The sequence below is a fragment of the Pantherophis guttatus genome, chromosome 1 (genome assembly GCF_059756535.1).
Source record: "Pantherophis guttatus breed Tessera chromosome 1, ASM5975653v1, whole genome shotgun sequence".
NCBI classification, from domain to species: Eukaryota; Metazoa; Chordata; class Lepidosauria; order Squamata; family Colubridae; genus Pantherophis; species Pantherophis guttatus.
This window is the reverse complement of record NC_142063.1, coordinates 275920097-275942813: the sequence shown is the minus strand read 5'-3', so window position 1 is coordinate 275942813 and position 22717 is coordinate 275920097. Positions and strand designations below refer to the sequence as shown.

General features: G+C 38.6%; 1 protein-coding gene and 1 long non-coding RNA gene across 2 annotated transcripts in view; one reads left to right on the top strand and one right to left on the bottom strand.

The window, feature by feature from the left end:
• DISC1 (DISC1 scaffold protein) overlaps window positions 1-22717 on the bottom strand; it is a 159949-nt gene that overhangs the window by 118543 nt on the left and 18689 nt on the right. The window contains 2 exon segments of the mRNA XM_060692357.2: window positions 3276-3396; window positions 9565-9712. Of these exon segments, the coding sequence (XP_060548340.2) occupies window positions 3276-3396; window positions 9565-9712 (269 nt within the window).
• LOC117671995 (uncharacterized) lies at window positions 3856-12650 on the top strand. The gene is made up of 2 exons (XR_004593087.2): window positions 3856-3968; window positions 12426-12650. It is a non-coding gene; the product is annotated as an uncharacterized LOC117671995 (long non-coding RNA).

Here is a 22717-nt window from a genome sequence, read left to right as displayed (position 1 = left end):
AATACTGATCAATAAATAATACAAATTACGTAAGAGAAACTCAAATCCTTTTCACATATACTTGAGTTATATGACCATATTGTTGTCCTGTATGACTGGAAAGCATTTATAGATCAGGCCAATCAATCAAATCAGCCCTCTTCACCTGATGGGCAATATGTACTGAGACAAAAATCCCATAATCAAATCATGCTTTTAAAATGTCCAGATTCATCATTAAGCTAAGGTGTTCATAAATGATTCAACATCCCTTTAAAAGACCAAAGTTTCACACTTGCTGATTGATTTAACACCGCTGGTATAGTTAACGTCCACTAATCCACTAATTTTTATAAGAGTTTCTGTGCGGCCTACATTTTTTAGGACTGAATAACAGAATTATAGAATAGAATAATAGAATAATAAAATTGGAAGGAACCTTGGAAGTCTTCTAATCCAACCCCCTGTACCATTTCAGACAAATGGTTGTCCAACCTTCATAAAAACCTCCAGGCTGCATTTTACGTATCATATAAATTACAAGATAAAGGCATGAATTCAAAATAACAACAGGCAGTTACTTTGAAAAAGCATATTGTTGATGTCAAGCCAAAATTTAAACGCTAATTTAACTTTGCAGTTATATTCAGTATCTCAGGATGAACCACTTTTTTTCTTGATTCAATGAATTAGCTGAAGAAATTCAATTTACACTTACTGTATGCAGCCTCAGATATATGCTATTTATTCTCCTGCCTGAAAGATTTAGTAGGAAAAGAACAGGCTAGCTAATGCTTCAACCTCTGTCAAGAAGATAAAAGAGGTCATCAGGACATCAGGTCTGCTATTTTGAGTATAAAATCAAGCTTGTAGCCCAAACACATTCATTCTCTGTACGATCAATCTAGGAATTATGTCAGAAATTCAATAGTCTTCAAATGGAAAATACATCTATAAACTCTTATTTTCATAAAATGAGGTTAAAAAAAAACCCCTATCTTACAGTTGAACATCTGATAATAATTAAATGATGATAATCAGTATTAATGTCAGAAAAGGAAGAAAATGTAGGATTCTTTGACTCATGATGATACATTGATATTTGAGGGGGTCCTTGTGCTCTCTGAGCTTAGCTGTTTTCTTCCCCAGAGTAGGTTACATCACCAGTGCTAGTAGGGAATGGGGTTTGTTCAGGGGTGAAATCCAGCAGGTTCTAACAGGTTCTGGAGAATCGGTAGCAGAAATTTTGAGTAGCTCAGAGAACTGGCAAATGCCAACTCTGGCTGGCCCCAGAGTTGGGTGGGAATGGAGATTTTGCAATATGCTTCCCCCAGGAGTGGGGAGGGAATTGAGATTTTGCAGTATCCTTCCCTGCCACACTCACCAAGTCATGCCCACCAAGCCATACCACACCCACAAACCACGCCCACAGAACCAGTAGTAAAACAATTTGGATTTCACCATTGGGTTTACTCTCTATTTATATTCTAGTGGCTTTTCTTATAAATTGAGAACAAATCCCACTCCCGTCAGCACTGATGATCTTACTTAGTTTGAGTAATGAAACATCTGCAAAAAAACAAACAAACTCAGAGAATATCTCAGAGAACTGTGATGGCGCAATGGTTAGAATGCAGTACTGCAGGGTATTTCTGCTGACTGCTGGCTGCCTGCAATTTGGTAGTCTGAATCTCACTAGGTTGACTCAGCCTTCCATCCATCCAAGGTGGGTAAAATGAGGACCCAAATGGTTGGGGGCAATATGCTGACTCTGTAAACCACTTAGAGAGGGCTGTAAAGCACTGTGAAGCGGTATATAAGTCTAAGTCAGGGATGAGATTCAGCCGGTTCAGACCAATTCGGGCGAATGGGTAGTTACGGCCAGCAGCTGGACCGCCCACTCGCCACGGCACTATCCCGTCCTATACAATCGCCATGTTTTTGACACAGTGCGCATGTGCGCACACACTCACATTTTTGATTCTGGCAAACCAGTTGTTAAATTATGTGAAGCCCACCTCTGGTCTAAGTGCTATTGCTATTGCTATCAAGGAGCCTTCATTTCAACCCTAAGCTACCAATATTCTCCCTTTTTGATATAGTGATCTTTGTTTGCTTGTTTTGTGGCTTCTTCTTTTTGAAAGAACAGAAACTCTGAAATGCCATCTGTATTTCTACATAGTCATTTATTAAAACATCAGCTTATATTTTGAGTCAATTCTTCTAGCTTAAATGTACTGTTAATAAACTTTAAAGATACTGCTTATTTTGCCAGAAGAATAGAATTGTTAACACTGAAGTAGAAACTGTGCCAGTGGCAACAATACCATTTTGGTAGGAATTTTTCCAGTAATGTTCAAATAATTAATGAATAACAATTACAGATCAAATTTTAAAAAAAAGGACTCAAGCAATATTCCACCCCCTTCTCCTTCCCTTATATAGCTTTTTCATATTTTAGAATGTTAATGGTGTAAGCTGCCCAGAGTCACCATGAGTTAGTTGTACGGCCATATAAATGTGATTAATAAGTAAGTAAGCGAGCAAGCAAATAAATAAATACCGATGGCCATATTGATTGCATAGTTCTGTCTATCAAGCTATTAGGGAGACTTTTTTAAAAGAAAAATTGAGATAGATTAATAAATACATTTGAAAAATAATACTGTAAGATAAAAACATGTTTGCTAAACTGAACTCTGAATATCCACATATCTTTCAAAAGATTTGCTTAATTCTTATGGTCCCAACTTCCCAGGGTGAAATGCTCCCGGTTCAGACCGGATCACCTGATCCAGTAGCGATGGCAGAGGGTGGTTTGGAGAACCGGTAGCAAAAATCCATGCCCAGCTGAGCTGCACGATCATCAGATGGTTTTTTTTTTTTACTTTTAAAAGCATTTTTTCTATAATCTCTTCGGCTGAAAAAATGCTTTTAAAAGTAAAAAAAAAAAGCCTCTGATGATCGGGTGGCTCAGCTGGGATCGTCAGAGCCTTTTAAAAGCATTTTTAAGAATGCAGAAAATATAGAAAAAATGTTTTTAAAATTTAAAAATAAAAGTTGGCCACGCCCACCCAGTCACATTACCCACCACCACCAAGCCATGCCCACAGAACCGGTAGTAACAAATTTTACATTTCACCACTGCAACTTCCCTTTTTCCCCCCCAAGTAATAGGTGGGTTTACTGGGGATTTTTGACATATAATAACAAATATGTGCTAAAGAGTGTATTTGTTTATCTGTGCATGCAATCTCGACAATACTATCCCACAAAGTGCATCATATTCTGCTTACCTGTATCCACTTCTTTTCCTCAAGCAGCTGATCCCGTTTTGTACCTGGAATCTGTATCCTTTCATGGTAAGGAAGGCTTAATATCTTCTGATCACTTTTTTCAAGGGGAAGATTCCTTTCCCTGTTACAGCATTTATAAATATTAATGAATATACATAATGATGTTTGTTACAATTTTTCCCAATCCGGTGACTTCCAAGTGTATTGGACTACAGTGATGAGAAATTCAACATACAGTCCAATATATCTGTAGAATACCAGGATGGAGTTAGAAAGGCTAAATAAACAATTATTTCTTAAATATCTAGCAGCGAAAAGACTTAGTAGAGAAAACTCTCTATCCACACAATGATACTTCATTTATTGAATACACAAAATCAGATCAAGGTTGAACATGTATATGTATTTTATAGTACTTCAGCAGTCGGTTGTTGTAAATTGCTTTAGGAGTTGGACAAAAGTTGCCATTACTTGATTAAAATACAATATCTAAACGGTTTCCAGGTGGAGAAAAATGGTGAACTGACATGTCTCCAAAGATCAGAGATGATGCTAAGGTAGAAACTGGTGACTGGGTTTCATCAACACTTCTCCGGATATGGAAAAGCCAAGAGATTGCCCATATCTGCTCCAGAAGGCAGCTCCTTGCAAGAAAACCCCAAAGAAGAAGTGGACAAAGTGGATCAAATTAATGTAAGATGTGTAAAATCAAGAAATGTACCAAAAACCACTGTGCACTTTGTGAGGAAGAAAACGAACAATCAGGCTCTAAAACAAGGATGTCAAACTCAATTTCATTGAGGGCCACATCAGGATTGGGTTTGATTTTGGAGGGCCAGGTGGGGTGGGCGTGGCCATGGTGGGTGTGGCCATGGTGGGTGTGACATGGGACCGCACCTCCGCAGACATGGTTGTATAAACTTATAAAAATAGGGAGGCGTACATTTCTGTGATTTTGTTTTTTCAATACTTACCACTCCAGAGGCCCCGTTTTGGGCCTGGAAGGCCTCCTGGACAACTCCGGAGGCCAAAAGCGATTGCGGGGATGGGGGCACCCTGCCTGCACCCCATTTATGCTAGCAGAGACACTATTGACCGGTCCTTTGCTATTTCCAGACCAGCCTCACGGGCCAGATATAAGCACCCTGTGGGCCAGATTTGGCACCCCTGCTCTACAACAACTGTGTGGGGAAAAAGAACATATCTTTCTGATTGATAATCTTAAACAGAAAATGATACCATTCCAACTGACAAGGAGTGATGAGATTAAATGGTATGTGTATCATACCATTTTCTTTGCCAAAAATAAGCCAATTACTGACCACAGGCAAATGAATAAATGCAAGCTATTGCCTTACTGACTTCCTTGAGAATCAGTATAATAATTAATATGTCAATTTAGAATGCTTAACCTTGTATATTTATTCACCTATCATTTAGCAATAATTTATTGCTTCTTAAATCATGGCACAATGCCATGTTGTATGTGCCAATGGTTTGTTCTGCAGAAAAAAGTAAAAGTCTTTGATTAATAAGGGTACAGAGCTTTATGAAATAGCTTTAAAAATGTTTAATCAATTTTGTGATATTTCTGTGTAGATGATCGATGTCCTAGTTACACAGTAAGATACAGTTGCCTCTTTTAATTGAGGAAAATCCATCATGCCAATAAATCTTTTCTCAACTAGACTATTAATTTCATTCAGTGCCATCAGATAAATAATCTAATCATTCTTCATAAACTGTTTGGTAGCATGATTACACTTTCTATTCTCACCTATTTGGCAACATATTCCACTTATGCTGTAAGGTAAAGGTAAAGGTTCCCCTCGCACTATGTGCTAATCGTTCCCAACTCTAGGGGGAGGGTGCTCATCTCCATTTCAAAGCCGAAGAGCCAGCGCTGTCCAAAGACATCTCTGTGGTCATGTGGCCGGCATGACTAAATGCCAAAGGCACACAAGAACGCTGTTACCTTCCCACCAAAGGTGGTCCCTATTTTTCTACTTGCATTTTTTACGTGCTTTCGAACTACTAGGTTGGCAAAAGATGGGACAAGTTACAGGAGCTCACCCCATTACGCGGCACTAGGGATTCGAACCACTGAACTGCCAACCTTTCGATCGACAAGCTCAGTGTCTTAGCCACTGAGCCACCATGTCTCTACACTTATGGTGTATATCCATGTTTTTGAATATGCTATTCTAAAAACCAACACACAAAGGCCTGAAAAGAACAAAAATCACTCCAAATACAATTCATAATGAACCACATGATTCAACTCTTCTGCCAACAGTTGAATACATCCAGTAGTCTTTCAGGCAGAATAGACACAGCAGGAGATCGGATCTTGTCTGGTGCGCAGAGGGGGCCATCTTATATATATTTGTCCCTCTCCGATATTCTTAATATTTAAGGAAGCCCTACTTATTTATAATCTTCATATCAGTAAGTAAGAAAACATTTATGGGCAGTCAACAAATTTAAAAAGTACAGATATAAACTCAGAAGCAGATTCACAAGTTTCAGATATTTTCCCAGTGACCAAACACAGGAAGTCCTTGGCTTATACCAGTTTGTTTAGTGACCATTCAAACTTAAAATGGCACTGAAAAAAGTGACTTTTGACCATTTTTCACAGTTACGACTAGTGGTGGGATTCAGCTGATTGGGGGCAGTTCAGACGAACTGGTAGTTAAATTGCTGACTGGGTCCACGTCTTCCCGCCCCACCCCTTCCAGTAGTCCCCATGCGCCCCATCTTGGCTCCCAGGTAAGTGCAGGTAGGCCTCCTAGGCCTAAAGCGGGGTGTGGGGATGCAGCATGCTCCCCACAGCCCATTTTCACTTCTGGGAAGCTTCAGGGACGCCTACTAGGCAGGCCCAAAATGGGGCACTGGGAGTGCAACACACACACACACTCCCCCACAGCCCGTTTTTGCTCCCAGGAGGCTTCAGGAAGGCCTACTAGGCCCAAAATGAGGCACGGGGGTGATGCGTCCTCCCTCATGGCCCGTTTTTGCTTCCGGGGGGGTGCAGGAGGCTGAGTGCTACCTGTCACACCCCCTGGCCATGCCCACCATGGCCACGCCCACCCAGCCAGTCATTAGGGCAGAGAACCAGTTGTTAAATTATTTGAAACTCACCACTGGTTACGACGTTTGCAGCATCCCCATGATCGTGTGATCAAAATTTAGATGCTTGGCAACTGGTTCATATTTATGACCGTTGCTGTGTCCCAAGGTCATGTGATCACCTTTTGCAACTTTCTGACGAGCAAAGTCAATGGGGAATCCAGATTCACCTAACAACCATGTTACTAATTTAACAACTGCAGTGATTCATTTAACAACTGAGGCAAGAAAGGTTGTAAAATGGGGCAAAATTTACTTAACAAACATCTCACTTAACAATAGAAATTTTGGGCTCGATTGTGGTGGTAAGTCAAGGACTACCTGTATTTCATGGTCATGACAACAAACATTTATTTTTTCCTGGGGAAAAAATAATAGAGAATTCCAGTTCTCATATTTTTCTTCTAATGTTATTGCCAATAAAACAAATAATAATTATCAAAGAAAAGTTCTATGAATAGACTTTTTAACTTGTGGTTGCTCAGCTCAAACGAGCAAGGCACCATTATCTCTTCATCAGAATTGCCCAGATTTTCTGGGAATATTTGAAAGTTTTTCAAAGAATAAATTAAGCTGCAATACATGCATATGATTTCCAGAGTACTTTTTAAAAATTGTTATCAATTTTGCAGCTAAGTGGTCTTCTATTTCTCCGGTATTTACTCCAATGAGTTTCAACATTCAATCCTATGCTTGGACAAATTACTTAGGAAATTTGTATAGAAACTAATCAGTTGGAAAAAGTCTTCAGTTTAAGGTTTCCTGATGTCAGTGCCTCACTTGCCAATAGCCCACTAGACAGCAAATCCAGCAGAAGGATTTAGACACAATGAAAAATGTGTGGATGTTTGCTATTTTCAGCACAACTATTAATTTTTCGGAGAGAGAAGGGAAAAGCTAAATCAGTCGTAATGGACTGCAGTGTTATCATTTCTGGCACAGGTGATTAAGGAGAGGTACAATAAAATAAATAAATTCGGGATTTTGCTATGGATACTAATCTAAAAATTACTCTAAAGCAGTTTTCCACAAGTGACAGGAATGCAATTCTTAGATTTGCCGGATGGTAATTATGGAAGCTATAGCCTTAACAAAACTGTTTGGCAATTGATTGAAGAAGACAGCTCTTCAGATTAAATTCAGTAACTATTTATACATTGGTAAATTAGTAAAAATACAATCCATTGGTATGCTCTATTGTACAAGCCAATTTCAAATCTCTAGGACTTGCACGTATATTTCAATAAAGATTGCCAGTAAACTTTTTCCCAATGGACTGTGCTCCCACTAGACTGTGCTCCCATACTGTTCAAAACAGACCACCTACATTAACACTCAGAAAATGGGTCAAAATTAACCCACTATGACAGAAAGGAAATTTAAGGTGAATATTGTATTTTGCTTTAAAGCACTTTATGGCAAAAGGAAGATCTTATTTCCCAGCTCAGATTCCTATATACCCGTGATGGCAACCCTATGGCACGCGTGCCACAGGTGGCACACAGAGCCATATTAGTGGGCATGCCAGCTCAGCTCTGGGGCACATGCATGCGCCGGCCAGCTGATTTTCGGGCCTTCTGGGCCCACCAGAAGTAGGGAAACAGGCTGTTTCCTGCCTCTGGAGGGGGGGTGGGGAAGGCCCGTTTTTCTTTCTTACCTAGCTCCAGATCCTCTCTATTTATCTGGGAAGGGCAAAAACAGCCTTTCCCACTCCATTGGAGGCCCTACAGAGGCTGAAAGGGCCCATTTCCCGACTCCCGGTGGGACAGGAAGTGATTTTTTTGCTGTCCCCAGCTTCCAGAGACTCCTAGAGAGGCTCCTAGGGACTCCTAGAGAGGCTCTGGAGGCTGGGACAGCCTCGGGACACCGGGAGTTGGGAAATGGGCCATTTCAGGCCTTTGGAGTGCCTCCGAGAGAGTGAGAAAGGCTGTTTTCACCCTTCCCAGATAAATAGAGAGGAACTGGAACCAGGTAAGAAAGAAAAACGGGCCTACCAGGCCATCATGTGCCAGAAGCGGGGGGGGAAGGTTACGCGTGCATGCGCTTAGGCACATGCATGCGCGACCCACCCCCTCCTCTCCTGGCACGCAATGGCAAAAAGGTTAGCCATCACTGCTATATACAGACTGTGCTAACAGAATAACAGAGTTGGAAAGGACCTTGGAGGTCTTCTAGTCCAACCCTCTGCTCATGCAGGAAACCCTATACCCGTGATGGCGAACCTATGGCATGCGTGCCAGAGATGGCACACAGCGCCCTCTCTGTGGGCACACGAACCGTCACCCCACATACATGTGTCTCTGCTGCACATGCAGGGGGGCACATATGGGGGGGTTGCGCATGCATGCATGTGGAGTGTGGCACATATGGGGGGCCATGTGATGCATGGGGGCGGAGCATGTATGGGACCCACGCACATGCATGGGGATTTGTGCGGGGGGCGTGTGCATTGCATTTGGGGGGTTTGGGCGCATGTGCATGCGTTCATGTGCGCACATGCGCGCTTTGGGCACTTGGTCCGGAAAAGGTTAGCCATCACTGCCCTATACCATTTCAGACAAATGGTTGTCCAATCTCTTCTTTAAAACTTCTAGTGTTGGAGCATCCATAGCTTCTGGAGGCAATTTGTTCCACTGATTAATTGCTGTCAGGAAATTTCTCCTTAGTTCTAGGTTGCTTCTCTCCTTGATTAGTTTCCACCCATTGATTCTTGTCCTGCCCTCAGGTGCTTTGGAAAATAGTTTGACTCCCTCTTCTTTGTGGCAGTCCCTGAGATATCGGAATACTGCTATCATGTCACCCCTAGTCCTTCTTTTCATTAAACCAGACATACCCAATTCCAGCAACTGTTCTTCATATGTTTTAGCCTCCAGTCCCCTAATCATCTTTGTTGCTCTTCTCTGCAGTCTTTCTAGAGTCTCACATCTTTTTTACATTGTGGCAACCAAAATTGGATACAGTATTCCAAGTGTGACCGCACCAAGGCATTATAAGGTGGTATTAACACTAACCCTAAATTTATTTGCATTTAAGTACAGATCAGCACACAGAAACCTATACAGTGTCCCACTATTTTCAACCATACACAGACTTAAAATCCTGAGTTCATAAATTCAACATAATTGTGTGGAAAGGCATCAGGTTCTTGCACACTTACTTATGAACTCCCTCATACAATGTCATTTGAATGTAGACTCTGAACTTGTCCAAGAAGCTGCTAATGGACGGATGCTGTGAAGGAAGCTGAAAATTCAGCAAACTTTTCTCTTTATGCAGCTCCTCAAGTCTTCTTCTAAATTTATCAGCTAGGAAAACAAGGGAAAAGTGCATTATCAAATGCTATACAGTATGTTACAATTTGTCTGAAATCAAATAACAAAGTGATATTAGATATTGGATGTTCTGGCAGATGATACAGAACAATTAAAACTCAGACCACACGTTTTCTGAATAGTTTTTATCCCAGAGCTATAATTGCACTCAACAATGAACTAAAGGGCCATCAGCAGTCAACTGTTGGACAGCATTACTTGGTCTGTTGTGTGGATGCTTGAGTGGTTTAGGGGTGGGGAATTTTTGGTGGGTGTGTTTGGGGATTGTCATGTGTGTTGGGCTTGGTCTCTGGGTGATGTGAATTTCGTTGTATGGGTATACTATGTATATAGGTACAATACAATAAACTTTATATATATATATATAAATATTTTCTGCATATATATATTGTGAGCCTGTCGAAACGTTGCTAGAAAGAAAAACTTTTAAGGTACTGGTAGGATTTTAGCTAAGGTTTTAAAGGACCTTGCAGAGTGCTCTGTAAGGATTTTTGGAAGATTTTAAGCTAGGATTTTAACCAGAATTTTAAACATTTTATTATTTATTATTTATTTATTATTTGTTTAAATTTCTATACCGCCCTTCTCCAATATAGGACTCAGGGCGGTGAACAGCCAAAGTAAAAACAAGACATACATACAAAACATACAAAATCTAAAAACTGATTAAAATAATTAAATATCTTGGCCGTAATTAAAACTGTTCCAATTTAAAATCAATTTAAAATTTGACTCAAGCCAGCCCAGCTAGTTGAAATAAATGGGTTTTCAGGGCCCGACGAAAAATCCGGAGGTCTGTTATTGTACGTAACTCTGGGGGGAGGTTGTTCCAGAGGGTGGGCGCCACCACAGAGAAGGCTCTCCCCCTGGGGGTCGCCAGCCGACATTGTCTGGTGGACGGCACCCTGAGGAGGCCCACTCTGTGTGAGCGTACTGGCCGGTGGGAGGCTATTGGTGGCAGAAGGCGGTCTCGTAAGTACCCCGGCTCTAAGCCATGGAGCACTTTAAAGGTGGTCACCAACACCTTGAAGCGCACCCGGAAGACCACCGGGAGCCAGTGCAGCTCGCGCAGGAGAGGTGTCACATGGGAGCGCTTCGTCGCCCCCATAATCCCCCGCGCAGCCGCGTTCTGGACCAGCTGGAGCCTCCGGGTGCACCCCAGGGGGAGCCCCATGTAGAGAGCGTTGCAATAGTCCAGGCGGGAAGTGACGAGTGCCTGAGTGACTGTACGTAGGGAGTCCCGATCTAGAAAGGGGCGCAACTGGCGTATCAGTTTAACTAACTTATTTATAATGACACGAGAAAACACCCAAGATTTTAATTTTTTGCATATGCACACCCGCGAAAACTTAAGAAGACAAATATAGATAGATAGATAGATAGATAGATAGATAGATAGATAGATAGATATAGATATAGATATATGCAGAAAATATTTATTTGTGCAACATTTGAACTGATTTTATTTTTTTAAATGGATGTATTTTTTAAAAACAGAGCTGAAAAATATCTGTTGACACACCTGACAGTCTAGACTTAATGTTATTTAATTTTCTGATTCCAGCAATCAGCTTCAGTCTAGTCCTTTCAACTATAGGATTACTTTAGTCTGTATTTCACATGACTCATCATATCTTTCTATGGTGAAATTTGAAAAGCACATCATCATTGATTCAATATTATTACCAGCATATGTTCTTGAAAATAAAGATTTGTTGAAAAAATATTGCTGTTGAAAACCAGTAATTCCACATATATGTAGGCCTAAAGTACATTTTTAGTGTTTTTGCTGTAATTTTTGTCATGGATATCAAGTTAAACAGTTAGTCCTCTTTTCCCCTACTTATCTTCTTTTCCAATTGTACTTTGCCTACTCAGACATCTGATAAACCTAACCATACCTTCATAATCACTTCACTTGTGACAGTTTTTCAGTGGCAAATTCTTAGGTCAAATGTATCATGATGCTAATTACACAACAGCCATAGGAAAGGGGACAGATTCTTCCTAAGGTACTTTTACTTTTGAGGACCTTTAAGAGCCTGAACAAAAGGCAAACCTGAAAACAATTATTACTTCTTCATCGAATTAAAAAAGACATATATTTTCATTAATAACTTACAATTTAGAAAGTGTCATTTTCTTCTTTTACAGAAGTATTATAATTTTATAGAGAGCATTTAAATATGTGCTCTTCAAAGTAAAATTCAATACTTGTTTTGTCTGAGTGACAAAAAATCTTCAATGCTTTCATCAACTTACAAGCACAATCATTGTTTTTCATTCTGTTTAATATATGCTTATCCTCTCAGCTGTGCAAATACACTCAGATCTACTGTTATTATTACATCTTAGAAGGAAAATCTGCCCAGGTGCTAAGGAGAAATGAAAATATAATCTGAACTAAGGTTTATCCAAACGGAAAATCATAGGCTTGCGAACATTTTCATTAGAGACAAGAAATATCTCTAAGAAATTGAAAGTAATTAGAATTAACTGATTCAGATACAGAAATTTGATGAACACTAGTTGGTAGCAAAGTGTTTTCTATTCTCTTTACTGCTATCTAGTTGTCACTGCAATTTTTGCAGGCCTGATCTGTTAGTTTAGAGAAAACATTAAAAGAATACAACTGTTTTCAGACAGATAACTATACAAAACTCATAAGAAATCTTCATTTTTCCAGAGCAAAAGTGTGGTTGGAGGGACCTGCACATTTTATTATGAACACCCTCTCCCATCAACAATATTTCCTCCAGAAAACAAATGGTGTTAAAGTCTCAACTTGGAAAAACCAATCAAGAATTCAGAAAAAAAGCCACACAGAAGGTAAAAATAAGAGATTTTCACAAATCCCTCTTGAAAGCAAGCGGTTCAGAAATATTTATGGAAAAATATACTTGTTTAACACAACTTCTTCTGTCCTATTAAAATAGCTTTTGCAGAATTTAATAATTTAATGTTTATTAGTTTAACTTAATCTCCTAGAAGATAATTGCTGTCTGTCCTAATCAAAATGAGGGCACCATAAGACTCTAGTGAGGTTCAAATCACGGTTAACCTTCTCTTGGGTGATGCCTATTTTATCTCGTAGAACTGCTATGAAGATAAGATGGGGAAAAATTGAGGGGTCCTTGGTGCTCTGTGAGCGTGGTTGTTTTCCTGCAGATGTTTTACCAGCCAAACTAGGTAACAGCATCAATGATGATATTACTTAGTTTGGGAAATGAAATATCTGCAAGAAAACAACCAAGCTCAAAGAGCACCTAAGATCCTTCATTTCAACCCTGAGGTCTAAATATTCTCCTTTATGAGGAAAATTTATTTTCCCAGCAATTATGGAAACCACAACAATTATGCCAGCCACCTTGAGCTCCTGGAAAAAAGATGGCCGTGAGAAATAAAGCAAATGTGACTGCTTCTCTAGCCCTGGAACACAGCAAGTGTCAGGGGTTCAAGTAGTGGTGAAATGTAAAATTTGTTACTACCGGTTCTGGGGGCGTGGCTTGGGGGGGGATAATGTGACTGGGTGGGCGTGGACAACTTTTTTTTTTTACTTTTAAAACCATTTTTTGTAAAATAAATAAATAATGCTTTTAAACGCCTCTGACGATCCCAGCTGAGTTGCCTGATCGTCAGAGGCTTTTTTTTCTTTTAAAAACATTTTTTCTACAACCTCTTCGGCTGAAGAGATTGTAGAAAAAATGCTTTTAAAAGCCTCTGATGATCCCAGCTGAGCCGCGCGATCATCAGAGGTTTTTTTTTTTTTTTACTTTTAAAAGCATTTTTTTGGCCAAAGAGGTTGTAGAAAACCTCTTTGAGGTTGAGGGCCTGGTGGCTCAGCAGACTAAAAGCATTGTGATTAACACCAGCTGTCTGCAATTACTGTAAGTTCAAATCTCACCAGGCTCAAGGTTGACTCAGCCTTCCATCCTTTCTATGGTAGGTAAAATGAGGACCCAGATTGTGGGGGCAATAAGCTGACTTTGTATAAATATACAAAAAGTATGAAGGCTATTGCTTAACGCATTGTAAGCCGCCCTGAGTCTCCGGAGAAGGGCGGCATATAAATCAAATTTTTTAAAAATGCTTTAAAAAATAAAAAAAAAAGCCTCTGATGATTGCACGGCTCAGCTGGGCATGGGGGGGGCAGGGATTTTTGCTACCGGTTTTCCGAACTACCCGCTGCCATTGCTACTGGATTGGGCGATCCGGTCCAAACCAGGAGCATTTCACCCCTGGTTCTAAGTAACACCCCCAACGAAAGAAGACTCCGAGGCTTGAAGTTCCTCTTGCATTGGGCTTTCAGGCCTGAAAGCAAGTCTGTTAGCAGTCAGGAGTCAGCCCTTCTCAGGACTGGTATGCATATACCAGTGCTGGTGCAGTTTCTTAAAACTCTACAATTAGCAAAAAAAAATTTTTTTTTAATTTTTTAATGTATCTAAAAGCTACTTGGGACAAAACAAAGCAAGTGGACATAGTCTAAAAAGGCGCAGATGGTAACAATGGTACAACAAAACAGATAACTTTGATTGACTTATTGATTATAGTTCAAGAATTGTTGGCTCTTAGCACACATACGGTAGATAGATTTTCTCCAAGCAATCCGTCCCTAACTTGATTCTTCCAGATCTTCCAATGCAGAGGTGGGTTCCAGCAGGTTCTGACCAGTTCTGGAGAACCGGTAGCAGAAATGTTGAGTAGTTCGGAGAACCGGTAGTAAAAATTCTGACTATTCTCTGCCTCCCAAGTCCCAGCTGATTAGAAGGAAATGGGGATTTTGCAGTATCCTTCCCCTGGAGTGGGGTGGGAATGGAGATTTTACAATATCCTTCCCCTGGAGTGAGGTAGGAATGGAGATTTTATAGTATCCTTCCCCTGACATGCCCACCAAGCCACACCCACCAAGCCATGCCACACCCACCATGCCACACCCACACAACTGGTAGTAAAAAAATTTGAAACCCACTACTGTTCCAATGGTGCACCCATTGCTACTGTAACTGAGGGGGCAACCTCACTCTGCAGTTAATAACAAAATAGCTTCTGTTCCCAAATCAAATCAACATCTTGTACTGAGCCCATAAAGCAATATGAATTCACCATAGATTCAGAAAAATGGGCTGTGAATGTGACTCACCTCCACTAGCATTCTGAACAAACAGATACCATCAGCTATATTGGCAACCAGTTACTGAGCTTCAGTTTAAAAACAGAGATAAGTTACTAACTAAAATAAAATGTTTTCAACTAATGTATCCAGTGGCCACTTCTGTGCCATCTTATCTCATCATGACCAAAACATGAAAAGACTACCATTTCAAAAAAAAAAAAAAAAAGCATTCTTACAAACAATAAACGTCTGTCAGGTTATTGCTCCATCAAATCTGTCAAATGTGCCTTCTTTTTGCGCTGCAGGACAAAATGACACATTATATAAAGGTCAAATGGAAAAAAGTCCCTTCCACAATGCCATCATCCTCCCTTGCTAAGGGTTGTTTCACCCAATAATTGTTGCTAACAATTGTTGGCAATTGTAATTGTTGAATTTCAGAGGTGAAATTCAATTTTTTTTACTACCAGTTCTGTGGCCGTGGCTTGCTGGGCATGGTGTGGCATGGTGGGTGTGGTGTGGCTTGGTGGGCATGGCAGGGGAAGGATACTGCAAAATCTCCATTTCCACCCCACTCCAGGGGAAAGATACTGCAAAATCTCCATTTCCACTCCACTCCAGGGGAACGATATTGTAAAATCTCCATTCCCACCCTACTCCAGGGGAAGGATATTTTAAAATCTCCATTTCCACCCCACTCTGGGACCAGCCGGAAGTGGTATTTGCCGGTTCCCCAAACTACTCAAAATTTCCACTAACGGTACCCCAGAACCTGCTGGATTTCACCCCTGTTGCTAACAAAACAAAAGTTTACAGGACCAGGAAATTATGCACCATTTTTTGCTTCATCTAATTTTTTTTCAGGACCAATCAACATTCCAATCCAGATTTCTTTTCCATGTTTTAAAAAATACCATGGTTTATTTTCTTTTCTTTTATATTTAATATTACCAATATTATATTAATATAAAATTATTACTTTATATTAATATTAAATATTTATTTTATATTTAAAACCATATGATGATAAGGGCAATGAACATGCTATTATTTTTTAAAAGTTTAAATTACCCTAGAAAAGATTAGTGTTTATTTCCAAATAAAAATATATATTAAAGCAAAAATATTTCTCCTACTCAAGATAGAGATTGAACTGAATTCAGTGAAGAAAACTACACTTTTCAAATGCTTCTTGTTTTAAGAGGTGGAAAATCTCTTTCCTTTGATGTATGATCTTACTAATACGGAGAAGTAATTCTGAGCTTTAAAAAATGTTGGAGAAAAAAACCAATTGTAATGTTATGCTTCATAATTGAGGTTAATATCCATGATCCCATAAATCCCAAATATAAAATTACCATTCTGCACTACTATATCTGCCCATCCATTTCCTTGTTTTCTTATGGTTTAAGCAAACAGACAAGAGACTGTCTATATCAATAAGCAGGGACATTTTCCTAAAGTCATCAATATATGAAGAAAACACTGCAGAGGTAGTATTCAGCCAGTTCTAGAGAATTGGAAGCAGAAATTTTGAGTAGTTTGGAGAACTGGTAAATACCACCTCTGACTGGCCCTGCCCCCCATCTATTCTCTGCCTACTGAGTCCCAGCTGATCGGGAGGAAATGGGGATTTTGCAGTATCCTTCCCCTGGAGTAGGGTGGGAATGGAGATTTTACAGTATCCTTCCCCTGTCATGCCCACCAAGCCACGCCCACCATGCCATGCCCACCAAGCCATGCCCACAGAACCAATAGCAAAAAAAATTGAATCCCACCACTGCAACACTGTGTCATCAACATATATCATTATAGGAGGTTTTCTTACATCTTCAAAGAATGCTATTTACAGCTACTGCAATTTGCTGTTAAACGGAAACTGATGTAAGGATCTGATACATTTTCTACCCTCTGAAAGACCTGTGATTAGACAACTAAGTATCACGCGTGCAGCTCCAGCACCAACCAAATTAAAACCATTTTCTCCTCTGATTTATCAATGTGAAAGGATGGCATTTTCCTGAGAAATTTGCTGATTTTATGAGTTCTCTTCTAATTGCATTTGCGAAATTTCCCAATACCTCTGAAATGATATCATTATTCTTTATTCTGGAAATCGTCAAGATTTCCCTGTGGACATGATTAAATAAAATATCTTTTCCAATAAAGAAAGTGTCCCTGGAGGAAACATTTTCAAAGTTAAACATTCTGGTAATGTTTAATAATTAGGTATTCTAGTTTAAGGTTTTATGGTGCTGAGCACACCAAATTTCAGGCGGATTCATGTAGTTCAGATGCCCAGCACCTATTAAAAGTTAGGAAGATACCAATAGTTATTTCCACACATATTTTTTCTTTAAAAAAAAAAACAAACTTCACACAGAACTCTGTAAACATTAACATGGATGTCTTTTTTTTTCCAATTATACCATTCCATTCATTGCAGTGAGTTTCAATAAATTTATGCTCATCGTTAAGATTATTTGTACAGAATTCTTTATTGCTTTAAAATAAAATATGCCATCAGGATTGCAGACTTTTTTTTTCTGTTCATACAATTGCATCATCATAGCCTAAGAATAAAAGAAATCCTTGCTGATTTCTGAGCCTGGTTGTTTGCTTGCAGATGTTTCATTACCTGGCCAGGTAGCATCATCAGTTCAACCCTGAGCTATACATCACTTGAATAAGAATATGCATTTAAGCAAGGACAAGATCAAAACACTGTAAACTCCACATCATCTTACGGATCATTCTGTATCTAGGCTGAAGCAGAAATAAGATTTCACTGTTTAACATTTCAGGAAAAAAACAATGCTAGCAATCAAGCTAGCTTATTTATATGATAGCCTGCATGAAGCTTAGCAGTGGGAATTTCAATCTAAATTCTTTCAAGCTGTGAGCTAACATCTCTAAATTGTAAAGTGTAAATATCAAAAATAGTAAAACTGGTAAAAGAATCCTAGCAATTTGCAGAGGGCAATAGCCAACTTTGTAAAGCACAGCAATTACATTTCTGGTGTAGTATGATCCAAAACACAACTAAAATAAATCATTTTAGTATTCTATTGCTACCTGGTTTAGTATCTGTATGATCTCAAAGGCAACCAGGGACATCTGCAGGAGAGTCCAAAAAACACAATCAATGTTTCATTTTTTTTTTTTACGATTGTGGAGTCATGGACGTCTTTCCTTTTTTTCACCCATTTATATCCCCTGAAGAGTACAATATGAGAAATGTTATTGGGATCTTCCTTCTCAAAACTGTATCCCACCAACTGCATTCGACTCCTGTGATATGATCAGAAATATGATTAGATGGACCTGAACCATCAGTTTTTCTTCTAATAGAATTTCAGGCCTGTAGACTACATCAGCATACATAGAAAACCCACACATACATTTTCAAAATGTATCAATTATTTAGCCACTTGTTAGTTTATATATAGCACTTGGAATCATGCCCATGGTTCACATATTCAGAAATATAGACACTGTAACTGGAGACTCTGTTTCCCTCAAGATTACTATGATATGAGTTATATATATGTAAAGAATGCACAGAAAAATATTTAACAGCAGGTGAAATAAATCAATGCTGTAAATAGTTTACACAACTTGCTATAACATACTAGGAGGATTTTTTTTAAAAAAAAAATGCCCAGTTTTTGGAAGATAAAAATGTGGTCCTAAGATAACTGGAGAAGGATCCACTAAGAGGTGAATAAGCCAAGGCATTATAATATATAGCGGAACCTACTGAGTCATGGTGGGGCAGTGGTTAGAATGCATTATCGCAGGCTAATTCTGCTGACTGCCAGGAGTTCGATCCTCATCGGCTCAAGGTTGATTCAGCCTTCCAAGGTCACTAAAATGAGGATTGTTGGGGGCAATAGGCTGAGTCTTAGTTTAAAAGGGCTAAAGTACTCTGAAGCGGTATAGAAGTCTAAGTGATATTGCTAAGCCCTCCTTAAATCAGACAATAAGTGCTGCAATCAGTTATGTGGGTTACCTCAGCAGCTATTATTACTATAGAGGGATTCAAGAAATGAATTTGTTGCTGGAGTTATCCTTCATTTTTAGAGAGCTTTTACAACAAACAATAGCCTACAGAAGCAACAACAGCAGATGCAGAAGACCAATTGCTCTGACTATTGCTAGTTTTGCATATAATGCTAAGCCACAATATAGTGCATTTGGTTTTGCTTTAAATGATTTTTTGAACCCAATCTCTGTGGTTTGCAAGCTGTAATTTATGAATTAGGGAGATATGTGGCGCTGATCAAATTTAGTTAAGAAATTGTGGTTCATCACTCTACCTGAACCAGCTATCAGGCTCCTGACATCTTCTCTCCTTATTTATTTATTTAGCATATGGCATATAATACACAGACTAGCAATATATATTAACATTTCTTTTTTCCTAATTTTTTCTATATGCAGCTTCTTCCTGGCAAGCAGACCTATAATTTGTTCTTACCTCAAAACCAAAGCAACGGTGCAGCATATAAATTATAACCCTTTTGTTTTTACATATCGCCAGATATTAACCACTAGACTTTGGCAAGGCTGATATTACCATTCATTCATCCATATTCTCTCTCCCTCTTTCTCTCTCTAATTAAAAAAATTAAAAGATGGTACTTTTGTCACCAAAGTGGTTATGGCACAGAAATTCCTATCATTAGAGTATTGCTGAAGCATTTCATAATAGAATCTGACTGTTTTTTAAAAAATTGATCATAACAAAGGATTTCCCAACTAGAACTATCTAGGCTACAAATAAGGGTTGTTCAATTAGTTTTATTTGAAAAAGAAAGTGGGGAAGGAGGAGTCAAGAAACTATAAATAATAGTACTATGCAAAACCCGAAAAATTTGACTCAGATTTCTGCAAGCATACGTTGTTTCGTATAATTCCTGCTTCATGAAGTAAATACAAAGCCATGCTTTCTCACAACTGTAATCAATGCTTTTTAACTATTATTATTTCTAGTGTAAAATCTAACAAATATCCCACACTTAAATAATAGCTCTTTAAGGTCCATTTATTTCAGAATCCAAGTGAAAAGAAAACGTTAAAATATGCATGCCCTCTAAAAGCATAAGCTTCCATGAGTTGATATAAAAATGCAAGCTACCTTTTCCAGGCACCTTCCACAGAAATTCTGCAGTAAAAAAATCTCAGTGGTGAGTTTAACCTTGGAGCTGTCAAATTCTGTCATGAATAATGAACCGTGACAACATTCCAACATCCTTGGACAACAGAAAAAAAAATCTCCTCTATGCTAAGCAAGGCAAAATGTTGTTACTACTTTCCAATAGAATTTTACTTGCCAAGAAAATGTATGAAATGTATTGTATTTAAAATTGAAGGAGCAGAAAAATCAATTTCTCCGTATGTTATGAATTCCATATACTAGAGCAAGAAAATACGTGCATATGAAAAAAAATTCAACTATATTCCAAAGAAGCAAAGCCCAGGGAAAAGATTGAAACTGTTACACGAATTATTGTTGAGTTCATGGGTACCGTTCAGCATGATAATGTAAAATTCATTTCAATTAAGCCATGTGACTGAAAAAAAGAAGTTATATGCATGCAAATGAGCATGTGCACACACACACACACACACACACACACACATACATACATACATACATACCATTCATTTCATGTTTTGAGGAGACTCTGAACAGCTTTAATATAATCAAATAAAGAATTACCAACGTCTAATCAGGCAATCTATTTATTAAAATATTTTGGGTGTGCTGATTATATACCTTCTTTTAACTGTTATAAATATTCATGAAAGTAGGTTAATTCAATCTCTAAGTAATATAAACACTCTTAGGAAGTTTAGGATAAAATAGATTTCCTAGGAAATTAAATTATCAAATGGTAGCGAACCATTATCCAAAGTGTGTATCAGTATACTGCAAGATGTGGACAACAGTATCTTAGGTGGCAATGTAGTACCTATGGTAGAAATATTAAATCTTAGTTTGCACAGAATACCTTGACTTTGTTTGGGGTAAAATGGAGCTCTGATTGCCTTTGTGGCATTCTCTAAAGTGTTCCAAAATGGTCTTTTCCATTGGCAGGGATTATAACCCCTAAGATTGATGGAGAATTACAACTTGGAAGAGAAAAGGATTGAGTGCTAAGGAGCATGAATTACCAAAAGGAAAGGAAATGGTTATGTTGTATGTTTGTGAAACTAAGAAAAAGAGGAAGAATGTAATAGAACTGAAGGGAAGTATCCCATGGAATATGTATGTGAATATGCTAGGAAATAAAAGTATAGGCTCCATCATAAAAGGGTTGAAATAAAGCTCAAAAAGTAAGAATCTGTACCAACTAGATTATTGTTAGGGCAAAGGAAAGTAGAAATCTATAGGGGGATAATAGTTACAGGTTACACTCCTGTGAACCAGGATAATGGAAAACCAGTGATGAATTTGGGAAGAAAATGCAATGTTCAGAATGAATACAATTCAGTGAAAAACTTATTCTTTGGATGACAAGAATAGGAGAGTGGAACAAAAGAATGTAGAAGATATGTTTAGGTTATTTAGAAATCTGAGATTAAGTATGCTGACTATTTGGAGAGTATATGCTCAGAAAAAGACCCATTTGTTTTGCATATACAGGTATGGGTTAAGCCTCAGCCTATTCATATTCAATTCGTGTAAATGAAAAGGCAATGCATAGAAAGGCATGGTTTGTTTCAATTTTATAATGAAAGAAAAGAAGTATACGGGAGTACTGAAGAAGTGGATCTTGGGAGGAGGAGGAGGAGGAGGAGATGGAGAAGGAGAAGTTGTTGCTGCTTGGAATTATATTACAGAGTGTCACAGAAGGTACTAAAGGGAAGGGTGAAAAGAATGAAATTGTAAATTAAAAGAGGATATGCAATATATGTGTGTTGTGCGTGTATGTTTATATATAAATTACTGCCAAAATTGAGCATGAAAGTAAAATACTGCATTATGTGTATAGATAAAAAATATGTCAAAGAGTACCATGTCGAAGAAAGCAAGAAATATTAAGCTTAAAACAGACAGAGAAAATACAGAGCAAATTTTCATGGAAGTAAAACGAAGTGTAATGGATATGGGTGAAAAAGGCTAATCAAAGAGCACCAGCAAAGTGAATAGAGATAAAAATAAAAATGATGAAATTGTAAGGATGTTTTGAGAAATGTCTGTGTTTTCTCCAAACCATTAATAATCTGAAATTAAACTTGCTAAATGGTTCAATGCTTGCTGATTATCCAGCAGAATTTTCTTATTGGTTTGCCTCTGATCCCTCCCTAATATAACAATTTTGAGGGCGGAAAAAAGCCACCTTTTATCCAGAATATTTTTGTAGCTAGTATAGCTGGTGGTGAACACTTTCCAGGAGTTTTATTTATTAAGTTCTTAATGTATTATATTTCTTTATTTGACCCGTATTGTTATGGAGGAAGATGACCTTTGCCCTATCCAATGAAATGGGCACCTCAACTGGGAGAAATGATTTCTAACATTTTAAAATCTGATCCAGCTCAGTTGTTACCTGCTCTGGGGAGCCAATTTCAAGCCATCACTCTAACGCAACCCAGCTCCTTCAGCCTGCTGTTATAGCAGCCACAGCCACAGCCTCAAAGACCAGAGATCAGATTTTCACACAGAGAATTGGTTTGACTTAGATTGCCTCGAAGCTAAGAGACCTCTAACCAGGCTTTTTAACAAACCCATGAAAGATCCTTTTTATGTATTCTATACATGATCTGTTACTACAAAAATGGTAGTGCAAGTAACTACTGTATGTCCCTAAGAAGAAAAGGGAATTATTTGGTATGGAACCGAAATGGGAGGATAG